The 16,695-nt window shown below is 48.6% G+C and overlaps 1 protein-coding gene across 2 annotated transcripts in view; it reads right to left on the bottom strand.

Annotated features, from left to right (window-relative positions):
- Positions 1 to 16,695, bottom strand: part of LOC147097724 (uncharacterized) — a 342,880-nt gene that overhangs the window by 101,154 nt on the left and 225,031 nt on the right. For both annotated transcript variants that reach the window (XM_085971762.1, XM_085971763.1), the window contains 6 exons: positions 16,445 to 16,498; positions 14,477 to 14,521; positions 7,447 to 7,500; positions 4,641 to 4,694; positions 3,995 to 4,048; positions 1,465 to 1,572 (listed from right to left, as the gene is read on the bottom strand). In XM_085971762.1, coding sequence (XP_085827888.1) covers positions 1,465 to 1,572; positions 3,995 to 4,048; positions 4,641 to 4,694; positions 7,447 to 7,500; positions 14,477 to 14,521; positions 16,445 to 16,498 — 369 coding nt within the window. The remainder of the gene's footprint in view (positions 1 to 1,464; positions 1,573 to 3,994; positions 4,049 to 4,640; positions 4,695 to 7,446; positions 7,501 to 14,476; positions 14,522 to 16,444; positions 16,499 to 16,695) is intronic.

Below are 16,695 nucleotides of genomic sequence, written 5' to 3'. Positions count from 1 at the left end.
CTTAGCTTCAAAGCCTCACCTTGCCACTCCGGAGAACTTGTGGCTTGAGCTTCCAACACGCTGCCTGCATAACTGGTTAGCCTTCAAGATGTGCGAGAGCAAGCCCACTGATGGTTTGCTGGCCTTCATTACAGGAGGATTTGAGTACAGGAGTAAAGAAGTCTTACTCCAATTACATAGGGCCTTGGTGAGACCACACCTGGAGTACGGTGTACAATTTTGGTCTCCTTACCTAAGGAAGGATATACTTGCCATAGAGGGAGTGCAACAAAGGTTCACGAGATTGATTCCTGGGATGGCGGGACTGTCGTATGAGAAGAGATGAGTAAACTAGGCCTGTATTCTCTTGAATTCAGAAGAATGAGAGGAGATCTCATTGAAGCATACAAAATTATTACAGGGCTTGATAGGGTGGATGCTGGGAGAATGTTTCCCTTGGCTGGTGAGTCTAGAACCAGGGGCCACAGCCTCAGGATAAAGGGTAGGCCATTCAGGACTGAGATGAGAAGCTATTTCTTCACACAGAGGGTGGTGAATCTTTGGAATTCTCTACCTCAGAGGGCTGTGGAGGCTCAGTCATTGGGTATATTCAAAACAGAAGTCGTAGATTTCTGACTAGTAAGGGCATCAAGGGATATGGCGATAGGGCCAGTGAATGGAGTTGAGGCAGAAGATCAGCCATGATCTCATTGAATGGCGGAGCAGGCTCCAAGGGCCGAATGGCCGACTCCTGCTCCTTTTTCTTATGTTCTTGACCTCAGGACGTCCCAAAGCACTTTACAGCCAATGAAGTACTTTTGAAGTGTAGTCACTGTTGTAATGTAGGAAACGTGGCAGCCAATTTGTGCACAGCAAGCTCCCACAAACAGCAACGTGCTAATGACCCAGATCATCTGTTTTAGTGATATTGGTTGAGGGATAAATATTGGCCCCAGGACACCGGGGAGAACTCCCCCTGCTCTTCTTTGAAACAGTGGCCGTGGGATCTGTTACGTCCACCTGAGCGAGCAGGCGGAGAATGGAGTTGAGGCAGAAGATCAGCCATGGCCTCATTGAATGGCAGAGCAGGCTTGAAGGGCTGAATGGCCTCCTCCTGCTCCTATTTCTTATGTTCTTATGGTTCTCCAGCAAAAAGGCACCAACTTGCTGGCCACGCAGTCTGGTAGATCCCAGGCTGTGGTGAGCAAGCCCAGCCGGGGTTGCAATTGACACGCCACAGTTGACTTGGACTAAGGAAGACGGGCAGAGAACAGGCCCTGTCTGGACTTGTTGGGGGGGGGGGGGGTGGTGGGCGGAGGAGGAGGCGGGGACAGAATCCAGCTCCATGGAATGGGAAAGATTTGCGCAGCGCGCCAGCTTTGGCCAAGCTGAGAAAACGTTCTTTACAAATGGGTTTGCGATTTCCAGAGTTCCAACTGGGGCTTGAAAGTCCTGTGTGTCACAGAGCGCAGCCAGTGAGCCTACCTTAGCCCCTTCCTTTCCAGCGGTACCTGGGATTCCTTGTTCACCGGGAGGGCCTGGAGCCCCAGGATGTCCACGTTCTCCCATCGGCCCACTGTCACCAGAGGAACCCTAATAGAGAAATGGGGGGAAAAAATGTCATTTAAAAAAAAATTATTCATGGGTTGTAGGCATCACTGGCAAGGCCAGCATTTATTGCCCATCCCTAATTGCCCTTGAGAAGGTGGTGGTGAGCCGCCTTATACAACTGAGTGTCTTGCTGGGCCATTTCAGAGGAGCAGTTAAGAGTCATCCACATTGCTGCAGATCTGGAGTCACATATCGGCCAGACTGGGTAAGGGCAGCAGATTTCCTTCCCTAAAGGACATTAGTGAACCAGATGGGTTTTTACGACAGTCCGGTAGTTTCATGGTCATGATACTAGCATTTAAAAAAAAATTCCAGATTTATTTAATTAACTGAATTTAAATTCCCCAACTGCCGTGATGGGATTTGAACTACACGCCTTCAGATCTTTAGCCCAGGCCTCTGGATGACTAGTCTAGTAACATTACCACTATGCTACCATTCCCTTTCATCCACTTATTTTATAATTGAGCTTATTTATGTAGCTTTCTTACAGCCTGTACTTATAATTAAAAATATATGAATACACTGGTTGTATCAAACAGTTCTACTTATAGAAAGTTCAGTGGGACTTCTTGATGCTACAGGACTTATTGAGATGAAGTCTACCAATATTCATTAAAGTTGAAGGACAGTCTGAAGGGAGTAAATTTTCTTGTTGCAAGAACTACACCAATGTTTACGGTTTAAAATATATATCGGTTTAAATCAATAATATATGCCATTTGCTACATAGGTCACGCATTCCTTATTTGGGTGCCATCATCCTGTCACACCTCTAGGTGGCGTCTTGATAGGCTTTTCCCATTATCAGCTACTGGTCGCACAAGTCACATCTCCAGATGCGCACTTCTACCACTAGATGGAGAGGCAGATCCCCGATACCTATGCCTGCAGCATCACCAGTGCACTCCGAGGGAAGTTTGCTTTGTCATGGCTTTCTGTTGGCATCGCCACGGCAGACCCACCAGTCTGTTAAAAATGGCATGTAGAGCAGACAGACGTCACACCTCAGACGCCACACCTCCCTCTTGGGGCGCTGCGAGCCAATATCGCGGCACGTCGCGCCGTGGTACTGCAGGCCTTCCTCCCCTGATTAAAGGGGAGGGGCCTGGCTTGGGCCACCAGGGATCGGGAGTGCCGGCAAACGAGCCAGGGGGGGCTTCACGGGGGCCAGGGACAACAACGGGGGCAGGTGCTGGCAGGCGGCCAGCAACAAAAATGGCCGCCCGCCATCTCCCCTTTAACTAGCGCCACCCCGGCTGCAGGCAGGCCCCCCCTGACCCCAGCGGACGTAGCGTCCGGCGGTAAGTCGGGTGGGGCCACCATATATTACAGCCGGGGCGCGAGCGGGACGCTGCGCACGGCAATGATGTCCAGGCGCTAGTTGATTTGCGTATTGTTAGCGCCCTCTTAGGGGGCTAACGGGAGGTGCAAATCAACCGAATTTAGCCCCCAGCCTTTTTCCAACAAAAATTTTAAGATGCATTTCATCGCTTTCACTCTAATGTATTGTACGCAGAATTTGATGGCAATCCCTTGTGGCTGTGACAACCTACTCCCAGTAATACAGAAAGCTGCAGAAGTGAAACTGATTATTTCTCAGGCAAATATTTGCTCAGCTCCCATGCTTTGCATTTTGTCTGTTGATCCTCCGTTCCTCAGCTCCAATCTCACGCCTTAGTTGCGAACGCAATAAAGGTGGCAAATTTAGCGCCAATTCCTGCCAAATTAAAGGCAACTTTGCGCCGTGGGTCTGGAAGAAGGTTGCTGAAACTCGGAGACTTTTAGGATCCTATGGCTTCAAACACGGTTCCCAGAGGTGAGGGGCGGGTGTTAAACTCACTGCAACCCCACCCACCCCCCCTCCCCCAGCGAAACAAACTCAGCGGATTTCCACAAATTGCATCAATCCGATCCAGGAGGTGTCTCTGCCGGAATTATCTGCACGTAGAGATTGGGCCGATGCTCTCTGGAGTTTAGAAGAATGAGAGGTGATCTCATTGCAGCATAAGATTCTGAGGGGGCTCGACGGGGTAGAAGCAGGGAAGATGTTTCCCCTCATGGGGGAATCTAGAACGAGGGGGCATAGTTTCAGGATAAGGGGTCGCCCATTTAAAACTGAGATGAGGAGGAATTTCTTCTCTCAGAGGGTCGTAAATCTTTGGAATTCTCTTCCCCAGAGAGCTGTGGAGGCGGAGTCATTGAATCTATTCAAGGCGGAGATAGACAGATTTTTGAGCAACAGGGGAGTCGAGGGTTATGGGGAGCGGGCGGGAAGGTGGAGTTTAGGCCAAGATCAAATCTCATTAAATGGCGGAGCAGGCTCGAGGGGCCGAATGGCCTACTCCTGCTCCTATTTCTTATGTTCTTATGTATAAGGCCGTCTCGATGCTGCTGGGCTTACCTGGGGTCCAACAACTCCAGGGGGACCTGGAGGACCAGTCTTGCCTTGGAAACCCTGCAGAAAAGGAAAAGAAGACCGTGAGCTAATCTTAGCCTGAAAAAAGAGCCCCAAGCATGAGTACAGGCTGATCTGTAGGAGAATGCAGTTAGACAACAGGGCACAGTGGTTTGCTTCCTCGTTTCTTTGGGACGTGAATGGAGATGGCCACGTGGCGACACATCCCTAGGACATCATCCCTGAATGGTGGTACAAGGCCTCGTTCAACATTGTAGAAAGGTTTCTCCATTTATGTCGAAGAAACAAGACACACAAGCACATATTAACCAGCGTTAGCTCCTCTAGCTCAGGGACACATCCTTGTTCCATTAGCAGCAGCTCCAGGGCCTTAGGTTGTCGTAGAACCCAACAACAGGAGGGATGCAACTGAAGGAAGAGGCGGCCCTCTTCTTGGGACATGGGCAGAAGACACTCATCAGCCCCACCTGTCTAGAGAGTGACGGGCTTCCTCAACCACAGGGCGCTATAGTCCGTCCTCTGCGCTGTGAGGATTAGTGGATGGGAAAGTTCCCTGCTTTTAGCCCCCAGTGGTCCCACGGACATTTCATGCAGCGGAGAACAAACAGTACAATACGAAGGTGAGACTTACGGGCTCGCCGCGTTGTCCTGGGTGTCCTGGTATCCCATCCTTTCCAGCAGGTCCCTGAAGAGATTACAAGAGTCATTAATAGGAGGCAAAATCCTCCATGTTAGTCACGAGCCCCAAATATCTACTCTAAGTCATCCTCAAGATCACTGGACGAGTTTAGCAGGGGGGGGGGGCGGGGGGGAAGGGCTCTTCAAACCCATTTTATCTCACTTTTCTAGCACATTAACTATCTCATCAATCTTGCCCCTGAGGAAAAGGTCTTTGTGAAGAAGAAGCATTTTGTCAGAGGGAGGGGACATTATCAACTCTCCTAGCTCATCCCATAGTATTTACATCGAGTTACATCGAGACTACAGCACAGAAACAGGCCATTCGGCCCAACTGGTCTGTGCCGGTGTTTCTGCTCCACACGAGCCTCCTCCCACCCCATTTCATCTCACCTCATCAACATATCCTTCTATTCCTTTCTCCCTCATGTGTTTATCGAGCTTCCCCTTAAATGCATCTGTACTCTTCACCTCAACCACTCCCTGTGGTAGCGAGTTCCACATTCCCACCGCTCTCTGGGTAAAGAAGTTTCTCCTGAATTCCCTATTGGATTTATTAGAGACTATCTTATATTGATGGCCCCTGGTTTTGGTCTACCCCAAAAGTGGAACCAGCTTCTCTATGTCTACCCTATCGAACCCTTTCATTATCTTAAAGACCTCCATCAGGTCACCCCTCAGCCTTCTCTTTTCTAGAGAAAAGAGCCCCAGCCTGTTCAGTCTTTCCTGATAGCTATCACTATCCTATTGCTCACCTCCTATTGGTTCAGGTTGAGTTGGGACTCATGAAGTGGTTTCACAAGCTTTCAGCAAGGTTACATTGAGCCATGTCATTATGGAAGAGAATGGGAAATATACATTTATTTGAAATACATTCTAATGTAGCCCCATGGGTTAAAGCCTTTCAAGCCTCATTCATTTAATTGAACAATTTTGATGTCTCCATGGCTCGTTTGTCAATGTGTTTGTGCCCGTTTCATTCACTTAAATTTTATTCCGAAGGTCCTTTTTTGGTTCAATCAGCCATCACAATGGCCCTTCAAATCGTTTTTTACTCCCCATTCAGTTTTGCCTGTGAACAGCCGGAGAGCAGACATACTTGACCAAAACTGCAAAAAGCGTTGGTGGCAAGACTCCCTCTTAAAGGTCGTTTATATTTCAGTTTCATTACTTTTTCTATTGCACTGCCCCCCTTCCCACTCACCCCAGAGAGAAAATATCCCCCAGCCGATTACTTCCTTCCTAGACCTCGACCAAAAATAATTCCAAAAACCGGTGACAGGAAACGTTCAAAAGCAACCCTGGGTGATTCCTCCCCTATCCCCGAGGCAATCACTTTGCCCGCAAATCCACAAACAACGATGACTGCACAGCATATGTCAAATCAATGGCACAAACGTTTTTTTGTTTCTTTTAATTCATTCACGGGATGTGGGCGTCGCTGGCAAGGCCAGCATTCATTGCCCGTCCTAATTGACTTTGAGAAGGTGGTGGGTGAGCCGCCTTCTTGATAACCTGAGTGTCTCGCTAGGCCATTTCAGAGTCAACCACATTGCTGTGGGTCTGGAGTTACATATAGGCCAGATCGGGTAAGGACGGCAGATTTCCTTCCCTAAAGGACATTTTTTAAATATTTGTTTATGGGATGTGGGCGTCGCTGGCAAGGCCAGCATTTATTGCCCATCCCTAATTGCCCTTGAGAAAGGTGGTGGTGAGCCACCTTCTTGGGCCACTGCAGTCCGTGTGGTGAAGGTGCTCCCACAGAGCTGTCCGTCCGGTTTCATTCTTATTATTGTGTTTCGTAGCGGTTTGTTACAACTGAGTGTTTTGCTAGGCCATTTCAGAGGGCAGTTAAGAGTCAACCACATTGCTGTGGGTCTGGAGTCACATATAGGCCAGACCGGGTAAGGACAGCAGATTTCCTTCCCTAAAGGACATGAGTGAATCAGATGGGTTTTTACGACAGTCCAGTAGTTTCATGGTCACCATTACTGATACTAGCTTTTTGACATGAATCTTGTCATTCATGTGAAAATGAATTATGTAATAATACTGGGCGGCATGTTGGTGGCGCTGTCCAGGGAGAGTATAAATACTCGGGCACGGACCCAGCTTGCGCAGGACATTCTTAACAGGAACTAGTGAAGGACACAACTAGATCTCCATGTTGTAAAACAGTTGATTAAAGCCTTGTTTAATACTTAGACCAAGTGCCTAGTAGTTTTCTTACATCACTTTTTTATTCCAGATTTTTATTTAATTAACTGAATTTAAATTCCCCAGCTGCTGTGGTGGGATTTGAACTCACGTCACCGGATCATTAGTCCAGGCCTCTTGGATTACTAGGCCAGTAACATAACCCACTATTCTACCGTTCCCAATACTCCACCATCCAGTGCTGTAGATCAGGCCTCTGCTCAACAACATCGCAGCACCACACTGAGAAAGGCCACTGGCTACATGGAAGTTGGAGAAGTATTTTCTCCTCCCTCCCACAACATGAATGATTCCCTGCGTCCCCCTCGATGGAGAGGGCGGGACATCCCATCCCATGGACACCTCGGCACCGATTCTGGACAATGTTACTTCCCAGCCGACGATCACCAAGCTCACCCTTCACTGGACGCTGAAGAAAGAGTACGACGGCTCGAGATTTGGATTCACATTCGGGTCTCGCAGCCTGAGAAACTAGCAGGCTTGAACATTTCCTCTCCTTCCCCCACCCACCAAATAAAATGAAACAAGGCAATGTTACTCACCGGAGGTCCTTTAGGCCCTGGGAATCCACTTGGCCCCTGGGGTCCTTGTGGTCCCTGAAAAAAACAAACCAGATGATGCCATCAGCTTCCGCAAAGCAAGATGCTTGCTGTGATTCCATGTACAGGAAACTCTTTTTTATCTGGCACCGACGGGACCGGTGTGCTGCTGGTTGATCAAAAAGTCCGGATTACAGAGAGGTATACTTACCAAGGCACGAGAGCCCCGTACACAGCCACAGGTGCAGGAGCTCCGGTTACATGGCACTTGTGCAGGAGTCCCGGTTACACGGCCACAGATCCAGGAGTCCCTGTTGCACGGCCACAGGTGCAGGAACCCTGGTTAGACGGCCACAGGTGCAGGAACCCCAGTTACATGGCCACTAATATATAGTAAAACTTACCTGAACCTACTCCTGAATTTTGCCGGTTAAGAGAGATTTCTGGATATTTAGGTGTCGGTTAAGAGAGAGTTTCCTGTCGTGTAGAGCTGTTAATGTCGCCTGCTCAATCAGACTGTAACCTAAAGCCTGACACCACTTTTTGGCCTTGAAGGAGTCACACAGTCCAGGGGAGATCTTCAAGGTTCTCACAAATAGCAACACCACCTCGAGCCCACGATCGGCCCGAAACAGACGTTGGTCCTTTCTTGTCTACCTCAGCAATAGCTCAGAGCAGCAAAGAATTAATTCAATGGGGATGTCAACACACAGAGGTGAGGTTACAAATTTTGGAGCCTCGGATCGCAGATAGCGGGCAACGGGTTCGAAAGTCACAAATGCCAACTGAGCAGTTGCGATGACATCACGAACTATGAACCCATTTCGGAAAAAGGTTGAATAAAATCAACGTCGGTTTGATAATCTTTCCTTTTCCACCCTCACGCAGGAAGTGCACACGAAGCACTGTGAGGAATCATGGTGGAGGTTTCTCAGCATTCTGCACCTTCACATAAGAACATAAGAAATAAGAGCAGGAGTCGGCCATTCGGCCCCTCGAGCCTGCTCCGCCATTCAATAAGATCGTGGTTGATCTTCGACCTCAACTCCACCTTCCCGCACTATCCCCAGATCCCTTAATATCCAAAAATCTATCGATCTCTGTCTTGAATATACACAACGACTGAGCCTCCACAGCCCTCTGGGGCAGAGAATTCCAAAGATTCACCACCCTCTGAGTGAAGAAATTTCTCCTCAACTCAAATCCTAAATGGCCGACCCCTTATCCTGTGACTACAGCCTCATAGTTCGAGATTCTCCAGCTAGGGGGAAAAAACTCCTACATCACAACTTACTATTCCCATTGAAGGGGACAGGCAATATTACACAATATATACGCTGCTATGTGTCTTATAATTGTATGATGATGTACAATATGATGTGTGATATCTGTGTACAGTATACAGACATGGCAGATGGAATTTAATACAGAGAAGTGTGAGGTGAGGCATTTTGGCAGAAGGAACAGGGAGAGGCAATATAGACCTAATGGTACAGTTTTAAAGAGTGTGCAGGGACAGAGGGACCTGGGAGTTAATGTGCATAGGTCCCTGAAGGTGGCAGGACATATTGAGAGAGTGGTTAACAAAGCATATGGGATCTTGGGCTTCATAAACAGAGTGTGGAGATGCCGGTGTTGGACTGGGGTGGACAAATGTAAGAAGTCACACAACACCAGGTTATAGTCCAACAGCTTTATTTGAAGTCACAAGCTTTCGGAGCGCTGCTCCTTCGTCAGGTGAAGTGGAGAGATGCATAAAGACACAGCTTATATAGTCAGAGAATAATGTCAGATGTTTACAGGTAATCTTTCTAACTGCCATTTATCACACCTCGGCAGAGAGATAATCACAGCAATCAAAGGTGTAAATGGTGACTATATAAGCTGTGTTTTTATGCATCTCTCCACTTCACCTGACGAAGGAGCAGCGCTCCGAAAGCTTGTGATTTCGAATAAAGCTGTTGGACTAAAAGCTGGTGTTGTGTGATTTCTTACATTCATAAACAGAGGTATTGAGTAGAAAAGTAGAGAAGTTATGCTGAACCTTTATAAAGCGCTGGTTAGGCCACAACTGGAGTATTGCGTCCAGTTCTGGCCACCACACTTTCGGAAGGATCTGAAGGCCCTTGAGAGGGTGCAGAGGAGATTTACCAGAATGGTTCCGGGGATGGGGGAATCTTAGCTACAAGGACAGGTTGGAGAAGCTGGATTTGTTTTCATTAGAGCAAAGGAGGTTGAGGGGTGATTTGATAGAGGTGTACAAGATTATGACGGGTTTGGATAGGCTAGACGGGGAAAGGCTGTTCCCACTAGTTGATGGTACAAGGACTAGGGGACACAGATTTAAGGTTTTGGGCAAGAGATACAGGGGGGACGTGAGGGAAAACTTTTTTACGCAGCGAGTGGTGAGGACCTCGCCCCATATTGAGCATGCATTTAGCGCCGGCGCTAAATCTTAGCGCCCGCTCATGGGCGCAGGCTGATTATGACATCATTTGAGTGTGCAACGCCTTTTGGGCGCCCCGGACCGGAATTTCAGTGGCGCCCCGCTCCGTAGCGCCTGGTGCTAATAGTGACAGCTTACCTGGGCCTTACCAAGTTGCTCTCGGGCTGGAGGAGCGTTATTTAAAGGGGACTGGTGTGGTTTAAAAGCGGCAGCCATTTTTGGAGCACAACTTCCTCGAGAGCTGCAAAGAGTTGCTGAGCTGCACTGAGAGCCATTTGACCACTGAGCCAGTGCAGGCAGACGATCTTCAGCCTTCTGACCATCACCTTGCTGTTGGTGAGCCTTGACATCGGGGGACATTCCTGTGGGCACTTATTATGGGGGCTACATTGGAGGGGAACGTCCTGCTGCTGAATCATCTGGAAAGGGCACTGAGACGCTGGGAGAGGGGGATGGGCATGGCCAGACGGAGGAGGGCCAACAGACGTCGCCACAGCAGACCTTACGCTGGCAGGGTTTTCCGACAGCAGTTTTCCTATATGAACATGCCGGAGGAGCAGTGTGTCAGAAGGCTGCGATTTAGAAAGGAGGTGGTGACTGAGCTGTGCCAGCTGCTTCAGCCAGATCTGCAGCCTCAGATAAGGTGCAGGACATCTCTGTCGGTGGCTGAGAAGATGCCTGCTGGCCTGAACTTCTACGCGAGAGGCTCTTCTCAGGCTGCGCGTCAGAGGCTGATCAGAAGTAGCTTCTAGGCCCCTCTCACAGAATGCTTGCTGCCATTCCAAGAAGAGGAATGGAACCGCTCTGATACCCCCAAGCCTGTGAAGGGCAAGATGCATGTAAATAGCTGGCATGGCCATTGTAAATGAAGAAAGTGTTTCATTACACAAAATGTGGTTTCTTCAAACATGAGAAAGCTATGGCAACAGAAAGCAAAACTGATACACTGACACATAACCGACTCTCACACCCGGGAGACTGTCGAAAACATAAATCACATTCCGACCATCTTCCTTGGCCTTGATTCCAATGCGCCAACCAAAGCATCCATGCCCCATCAGTGAGGCGTTCCACCCTCTGCCTCACCCTTTCCATGTCTTGCTAGGCTGGTGCGCCACAGGTAGGCTCCCACCGCTTTGAAGGCCTACAAGGCAGTGAGTGTGTCTGGTGATGCCAATTGACCTGCCCCTTTAAGAGCTGGCCGGCGCCAGTGTGTCTCAGGGAAAGTGATTATTGACAGCATCTTCGCTGCGCCCCGCCACCGCAAAATTGGGTTGCGCCGTCAGGTTAGCACCTTAAGAGTAGCGTGCAGCGCCTGATTTAGCGCCGCAATCAAATTTAGGGGCGCTGCAACCCAATATCGCGCTAGGTGGCACTAAATTGCGCCTGGCGCTAAACTTTGCGCATCGCCAGGACTAGCGCCCCAAACGCGGCTATACCGAATTTCTAGGCCTGATCAATGTTTTCAAGGGGAGACTGGATAGGCACTTGAGGGACATAAACTTGCAGGGCTACGGGGATAGAGCGGGGGAATGGGACTGACTGGATTGCTCTACAGAGAGCCGGCACCGACTCGATGGGCCGAATGGCCTCCTTCTGTGCCGTTATGACTCTATGACTCCCGATATGTGTATCATACAGTTTACATGTTATCAATATATCCAATAACAAATATTCATCACATATTCCATATCCACTGTCGTAACTTTTCTGGTGCCTTAAAGCTCATGTCTCGGTTTTCCTGATTGAACCAACGAGAAAGCTCAGACAGGATCCTAAGCTGAACCAATGTTTCTACCTCTTCTCATTACAAGAACGTTTTCTTCAAGATCCCGTTGCCATGACAGTTGCTCCTTGCAACCTGCACAGCCAATCCAGCAAAGATATCAGAGCAAAGTGGCTTGTCCTTCCTGATTTCTGTAACAGGCTCCCCCCCCCACTTCTTGTGCCTCCCACCCTTCACCAGTGTTCGCCTCTCGGGTGTCCCAATTCTTGATGGTCCTCGGCCCTCGCCTGCGACGGACTCCCCTCCATCTCTGGCCTCCAACTCAATCACAAGTTGCCCGACTTCATTCTCACCCTGAGCGCAAAGTCATGGAATGGGAGATGCACTCCTATTATAAAGTTGGCTTGATGTCCGAATATCTGCCCGAGAGTAACATTAGCTTAGTGGGGATGGAATTAAACCGCCAAAGTCCACAACAGAAGGATTCCTCAAACGTTGAGAGGGGGATACCCTTGGCTTTCATTGTCCCAGCATGCACTCTGCACTTCGGCCAAACAAAAGAGAGAGAAAACAGAGCTTGAAAAACGAGCACTGTACGTTCAAAAACACAGTCCGAGGGAATGAGTTGCAGGCAAGTTTGAGCAGGTCACAACACGTGGGCAAATAATTATCCTCTTCTTAAAAGGTAGCTCTCGGGTAAAATTAAAACTAATTTGTGTTCGTGTATTTTTGACACGGGTACATATTAGTGTATGTTGTTCTTGCCCCTGAAATGTCAATACAGAAGGAGGTCATTCAGCCCATTGTACCTTGTACCAGTGCTAGTCCCCCAGGGGATCTCTAATCCCAACTCCCTGCTCGATCCCTCTTTATTTTTATTTTGTGTTCAAGTGTTTCTTTAATTCCTCTTAAATGTAATGATTGGCTCAGTTACAATGGCCAGCGGCAGTAACTAATAACGCTTGGCTTTATATTGAACTTGCTCAACTTATTTCAGAGTGCCTTGTAATTCAAAATTGAACGGTAATGTTTTATTAAGGTTTACAGTAACTTCACATTAGCAGCTCACAATTAGCTTGCAGTCCGAGTGAGCTCAGTCATGACCTGACTGGATGCCTAATTGCAAAATTGGTAAGAAAAGTGTTAAAGGGAATGTCTCTATAAATTCTCGTGCACCAAACTGATGCATCATTCCGCAGGGCACTCTACGACGGAGGGTAGATATGAAGAATATTTTTTTTCGCCAGCACTGACCTGAGAGATTGCAAATTGAGGTAGCCGTGAGCAGTGTTCCCCGTAAGCTGCGCTTTGTTTCCGCGCAGCCTGTTCCTTTTAATGCGCGGTCCCTTTAAATTCCTGCGCACACACGGTGTTTACGGTGTAAAAGCCGGAGAGCGGATTGCGCGGGACCTTTCAGATTATTGCGCGGCCACGCCTTGGGGGAGGAACACTGACCATGGGCACATTCTGGTCATCCATCTCTCTCCTACAGCATTCTATCACGTATTTGTTTCAGTGTTTCCAAATGATTTCTCCTGTCAATCTTTGCTTCAAAATGTCCGCTGGATCCATCGCATCCTGTGGCTGCACTGCACGAGTGCAAAAAATGCAACAGACTTTTCTACAGTTACGAGTGCCCGTTCGTTACATGATGGGTGCCCGTGTCCTAACTCGCACCAAGTCCCGTTCGCCCATCACCCCTGTGCTCGCTGACCTACATTGGCTCCCGGTTAAGCAGCGCCTCGATTTCAAAATTCTCATCCTTGTTTTCAAAGCCCTCCATGGCCTCACCCCTCCCTATCTCTGTAATCTCCTCCAGCCCCACAACCCCCCCCCCCCCCCGAGATATCTGCGCTCCTCTAATTCTGGCCTCCTGACCATCCCTGATTATAATCACTCCACCATTGGCGGCCGTGCCTTCTGTTGCCTGGGCCCTAAGCTCTGGAATTCCCTCCCTAAACCTCTCCGCCTCGCTACCTCTCTCTCCTCCTTTAAGATGCTCCTTAAAACCAACCTCTTTGACTGAGCTTTTGGTCACCTGTCCTAATTTATCCTTATGTGGCTCAGTGTCAGATTTATTCGTCTTAAAATGCTCCTGTGCAGCGACTTGAGATGTTTTACTACATTAAAGACGCTATATAAATGCTAGTTGTTGTTGTTGCTGTGGGGAAAAGATCATTTATTGCACTCAAGAACTTGGATCTTATCCCTTGAGTTTAGTTGCGAGGCCTTTTCCACATGGTCAATTCCCCTCATATCCTGCCCTCACTCATTGAGGAACCTCTGTTGGAGTCACATAGAATGCACAGCACAGAAACAGGCCATTCGGTCCAACTGGTCCGTGCCGGTGTTTGTGCTCCACACCAGCCTCCTCCCACCCCTCTTCATCTCACCCCACCAGCACATCTTTCTATTCCTTTCTCCCTCATGTGTTTATCGAGCTTCCCCTTAAATGTATTTATACTATTCGCCTCAACCACTCCCTGTGGTAGCGAGTTCCACATTCTCCCCACTCTCTGGGTAAAGAAGTTTCTCCTGAATCTCTTATTAAATTTATTAGCAACTGTCTTATTTTTATGGCCCCTAGTTCTGGTCTCCCCCACAAGTGGAAACATCTTCTCTACTTCTACCCGATCAAACCCTTTCATAATTTTAAAGACCTCTATTATATCACCCTGATACTTTTTCTAAAGAAAGGCGCCTCGGCCTGTTCAGCCTTTCCTGATCGGTATAACCTCTCAGTTTTGGTATAATTATTTTTTGCACCGTCTCCAGTGCCTCTATATCATTTTGTGACAGGGAGATCAGAACTGTGCACAGTACTCCAAGTACTTCTCGGGTGAGAACAGTCAGGGCCTTACCTTTTCACCGGGTACACCTTGTGGGCCATCGTTGCCAGCATTTCCCTAAAGAGAAAAAGATATTAGAGGATTCTCATTAGCAGGGAAAACATGGAGCACCATTGGCCGACAATGTCAGACCCACAATCCTTCAGACCGAACCAACTTCCTGTCACGTGCAGGCCCCAGTGGTCGCAACAGGAAGGGGAGGGAAAGAGAAGCGGGAAGGTCATGTACAGCCACTTTTGCACACTTCCAACGGTTGGCTTCAAAGTGCCACAGACTCAATCCCAGGATTGTGTGGCCGACCTGCCTTGTGACCATGTAAGAACAGAAGAATTAGGAGGAGTCGGCCATACGGCCCCGCGAGCCTGCTCCACCATTCAATAAGATCATGGCTGATCTTCTACCTCATCTCCACTTTCCCGCCTGATCCCCATATCCCTCGATTCCCCTAGATTCCAAAAATCTATCGATCTCAGCCTTGAATATACTCAACGACTCAGCATCCACAGCCCTCTGGGGCAGAGAATTCCAAAGATTCACAACCCTCTGAGTGAAGAAATTCCTCCTCATCTCAGTCCTAAATGGCCAATCCTTATCCTGAGACTAAGCCCTCTAGTTCTAGACTCTCCAGCCAGGGGGAAACAACCTCTCAGCATCTACCCTGTCAATCCCCCTCAGAATCTTATATGTTTCAATGAGATCACCTCTCATTCTTCTAAACTCCAGAGAGTATCGGCCCATTCTACTCAATCTCTCCTCATAGGTCAGCCCTCTCGTCCCAGGATGAGAGCAGAGAATCAGCTTCTGCAGCTACTAACAGGGACAAGGGTGAATGCATGGTAAGGAAGCTCCGCACTTGCCCCAGTACAGCCATCATCCCCATGACGTCTCTGGAACAAATAGTGACATCCGGAATCCTGCTCCTCGAAGCCCATTTTTAATCAACAATGTGGCATAACCAGAAATGATGGGAAAACATTCCAAATTGGGGTTCAATGGGTGCACCTTAGAATACTCAAGTTATTCTATCCCAAAAGGTATTCCAGCATGAGGCAATCATTAGGTAATTTCACATGGATGCCTATTTGCTTCTTCGGCAGCACCTCCCAAACCCGCGACCTCCACCACCTAGAAGGACAAGGGCAGCAGGCGCATGGGAACACCACCACCTCCAAGTTCCCCTCCAAGTCACACACCATCCTGACTTGAAAATATATCGGCCGATCCTTCATCGTCGCTGGGTCAAAATCCCAGAACTCCCTCCTAACAGCACTGTGGGAGCACCTTCACCACATGGGCTGCAGCGGTTCAAGAAGGCGGCTCACCACCACCTTCTCAAGGGGCAACTAGGGATGGGCAATAAATGCTGGGCCTTGGTAGCAACGCCCGCATCCCGTGAATGAATTTTAAAAACATGCTTCCGAGAGAGGAGAGAGGTAGGAAAAAGTCCTGAAGAGGGTGACGTAATAAAACTCACTACACACTTGGTTTGAGTATAAAGCAAGGCTTTAATCAACTCGTTTCAAAACATGGAGGTCTAGTTGTACTTCACTAGTTCCTGTCTTACAAAATGTCCCAGGGCAAGCTGGGCCCACGCCCGAGTATTTATACTCCTTGGACGGCGCCACCAGCTGGCCGTCCAGTGTTATTTCATGAGTCGTTTCTTCATGATGATGAGATTTATAACAGAGGGAGCTCAGCAATTGGGTGACATTCTGCATTTCCATGTCCAACTGGCTGTGGATGAGTGAGCTTGTGTTATGTCAGATTAGAAACTTACTTAGTGACTACAATCACCTCATGAAATGAGTTCATTGCGCAATGGGATTTCTTATTAGGATGGCGGGGGAGGGGTGACGGTAGCCCACTGATGTACTAAGAGAGTCGTCACCCATCACTTCCATATGGCAAAGACTACTGAGATATACTTTAGTGCCCACTTCCCTAAACAAACAGATGAAGAGGATCATTGAAATGACTTACCTTTGGGCCTGGCTTGCCCGAGGAGCCTCTGTGTCCTCTCTCGCCCCGATCCCCCTAACAACACAAAAACAGAACAGAGGAAACTGAATTCTGCTTCTCGCTGGCTTCTCTCAGCTTCTCTCTTGTTTAATCCCTTTCCCAGTCCCCCTCTCCTCGAGGTGCCGAGGTGACTCTCGCCAAGATATCGTTCCACAGGTGACATTGGCCCTCTGGCATCTCACTCAAGACCGCTTTAGGGTGGTGATTCCAAC

The sequence above is a fragment of the Somniosus microcephalus genome, chromosome 31 (assembly GCF_052327205.1).
Source record: "Somniosus microcephalus isolate GS21.2 chromosome 31, FLI_Smic_1.0, whole genome shotgun sequence".
In the NCBI taxonomy this organism is placed as follows: domain Eukaryota; kingdom Metazoa; phylum Chordata; class Chondrichthyes; order Squaliformes; family Somniosidae; genus Somniosus; species Somniosus microcephalus.
This window is presented reverse-complemented; position numbering and strand designations above follow the sequence as displayed.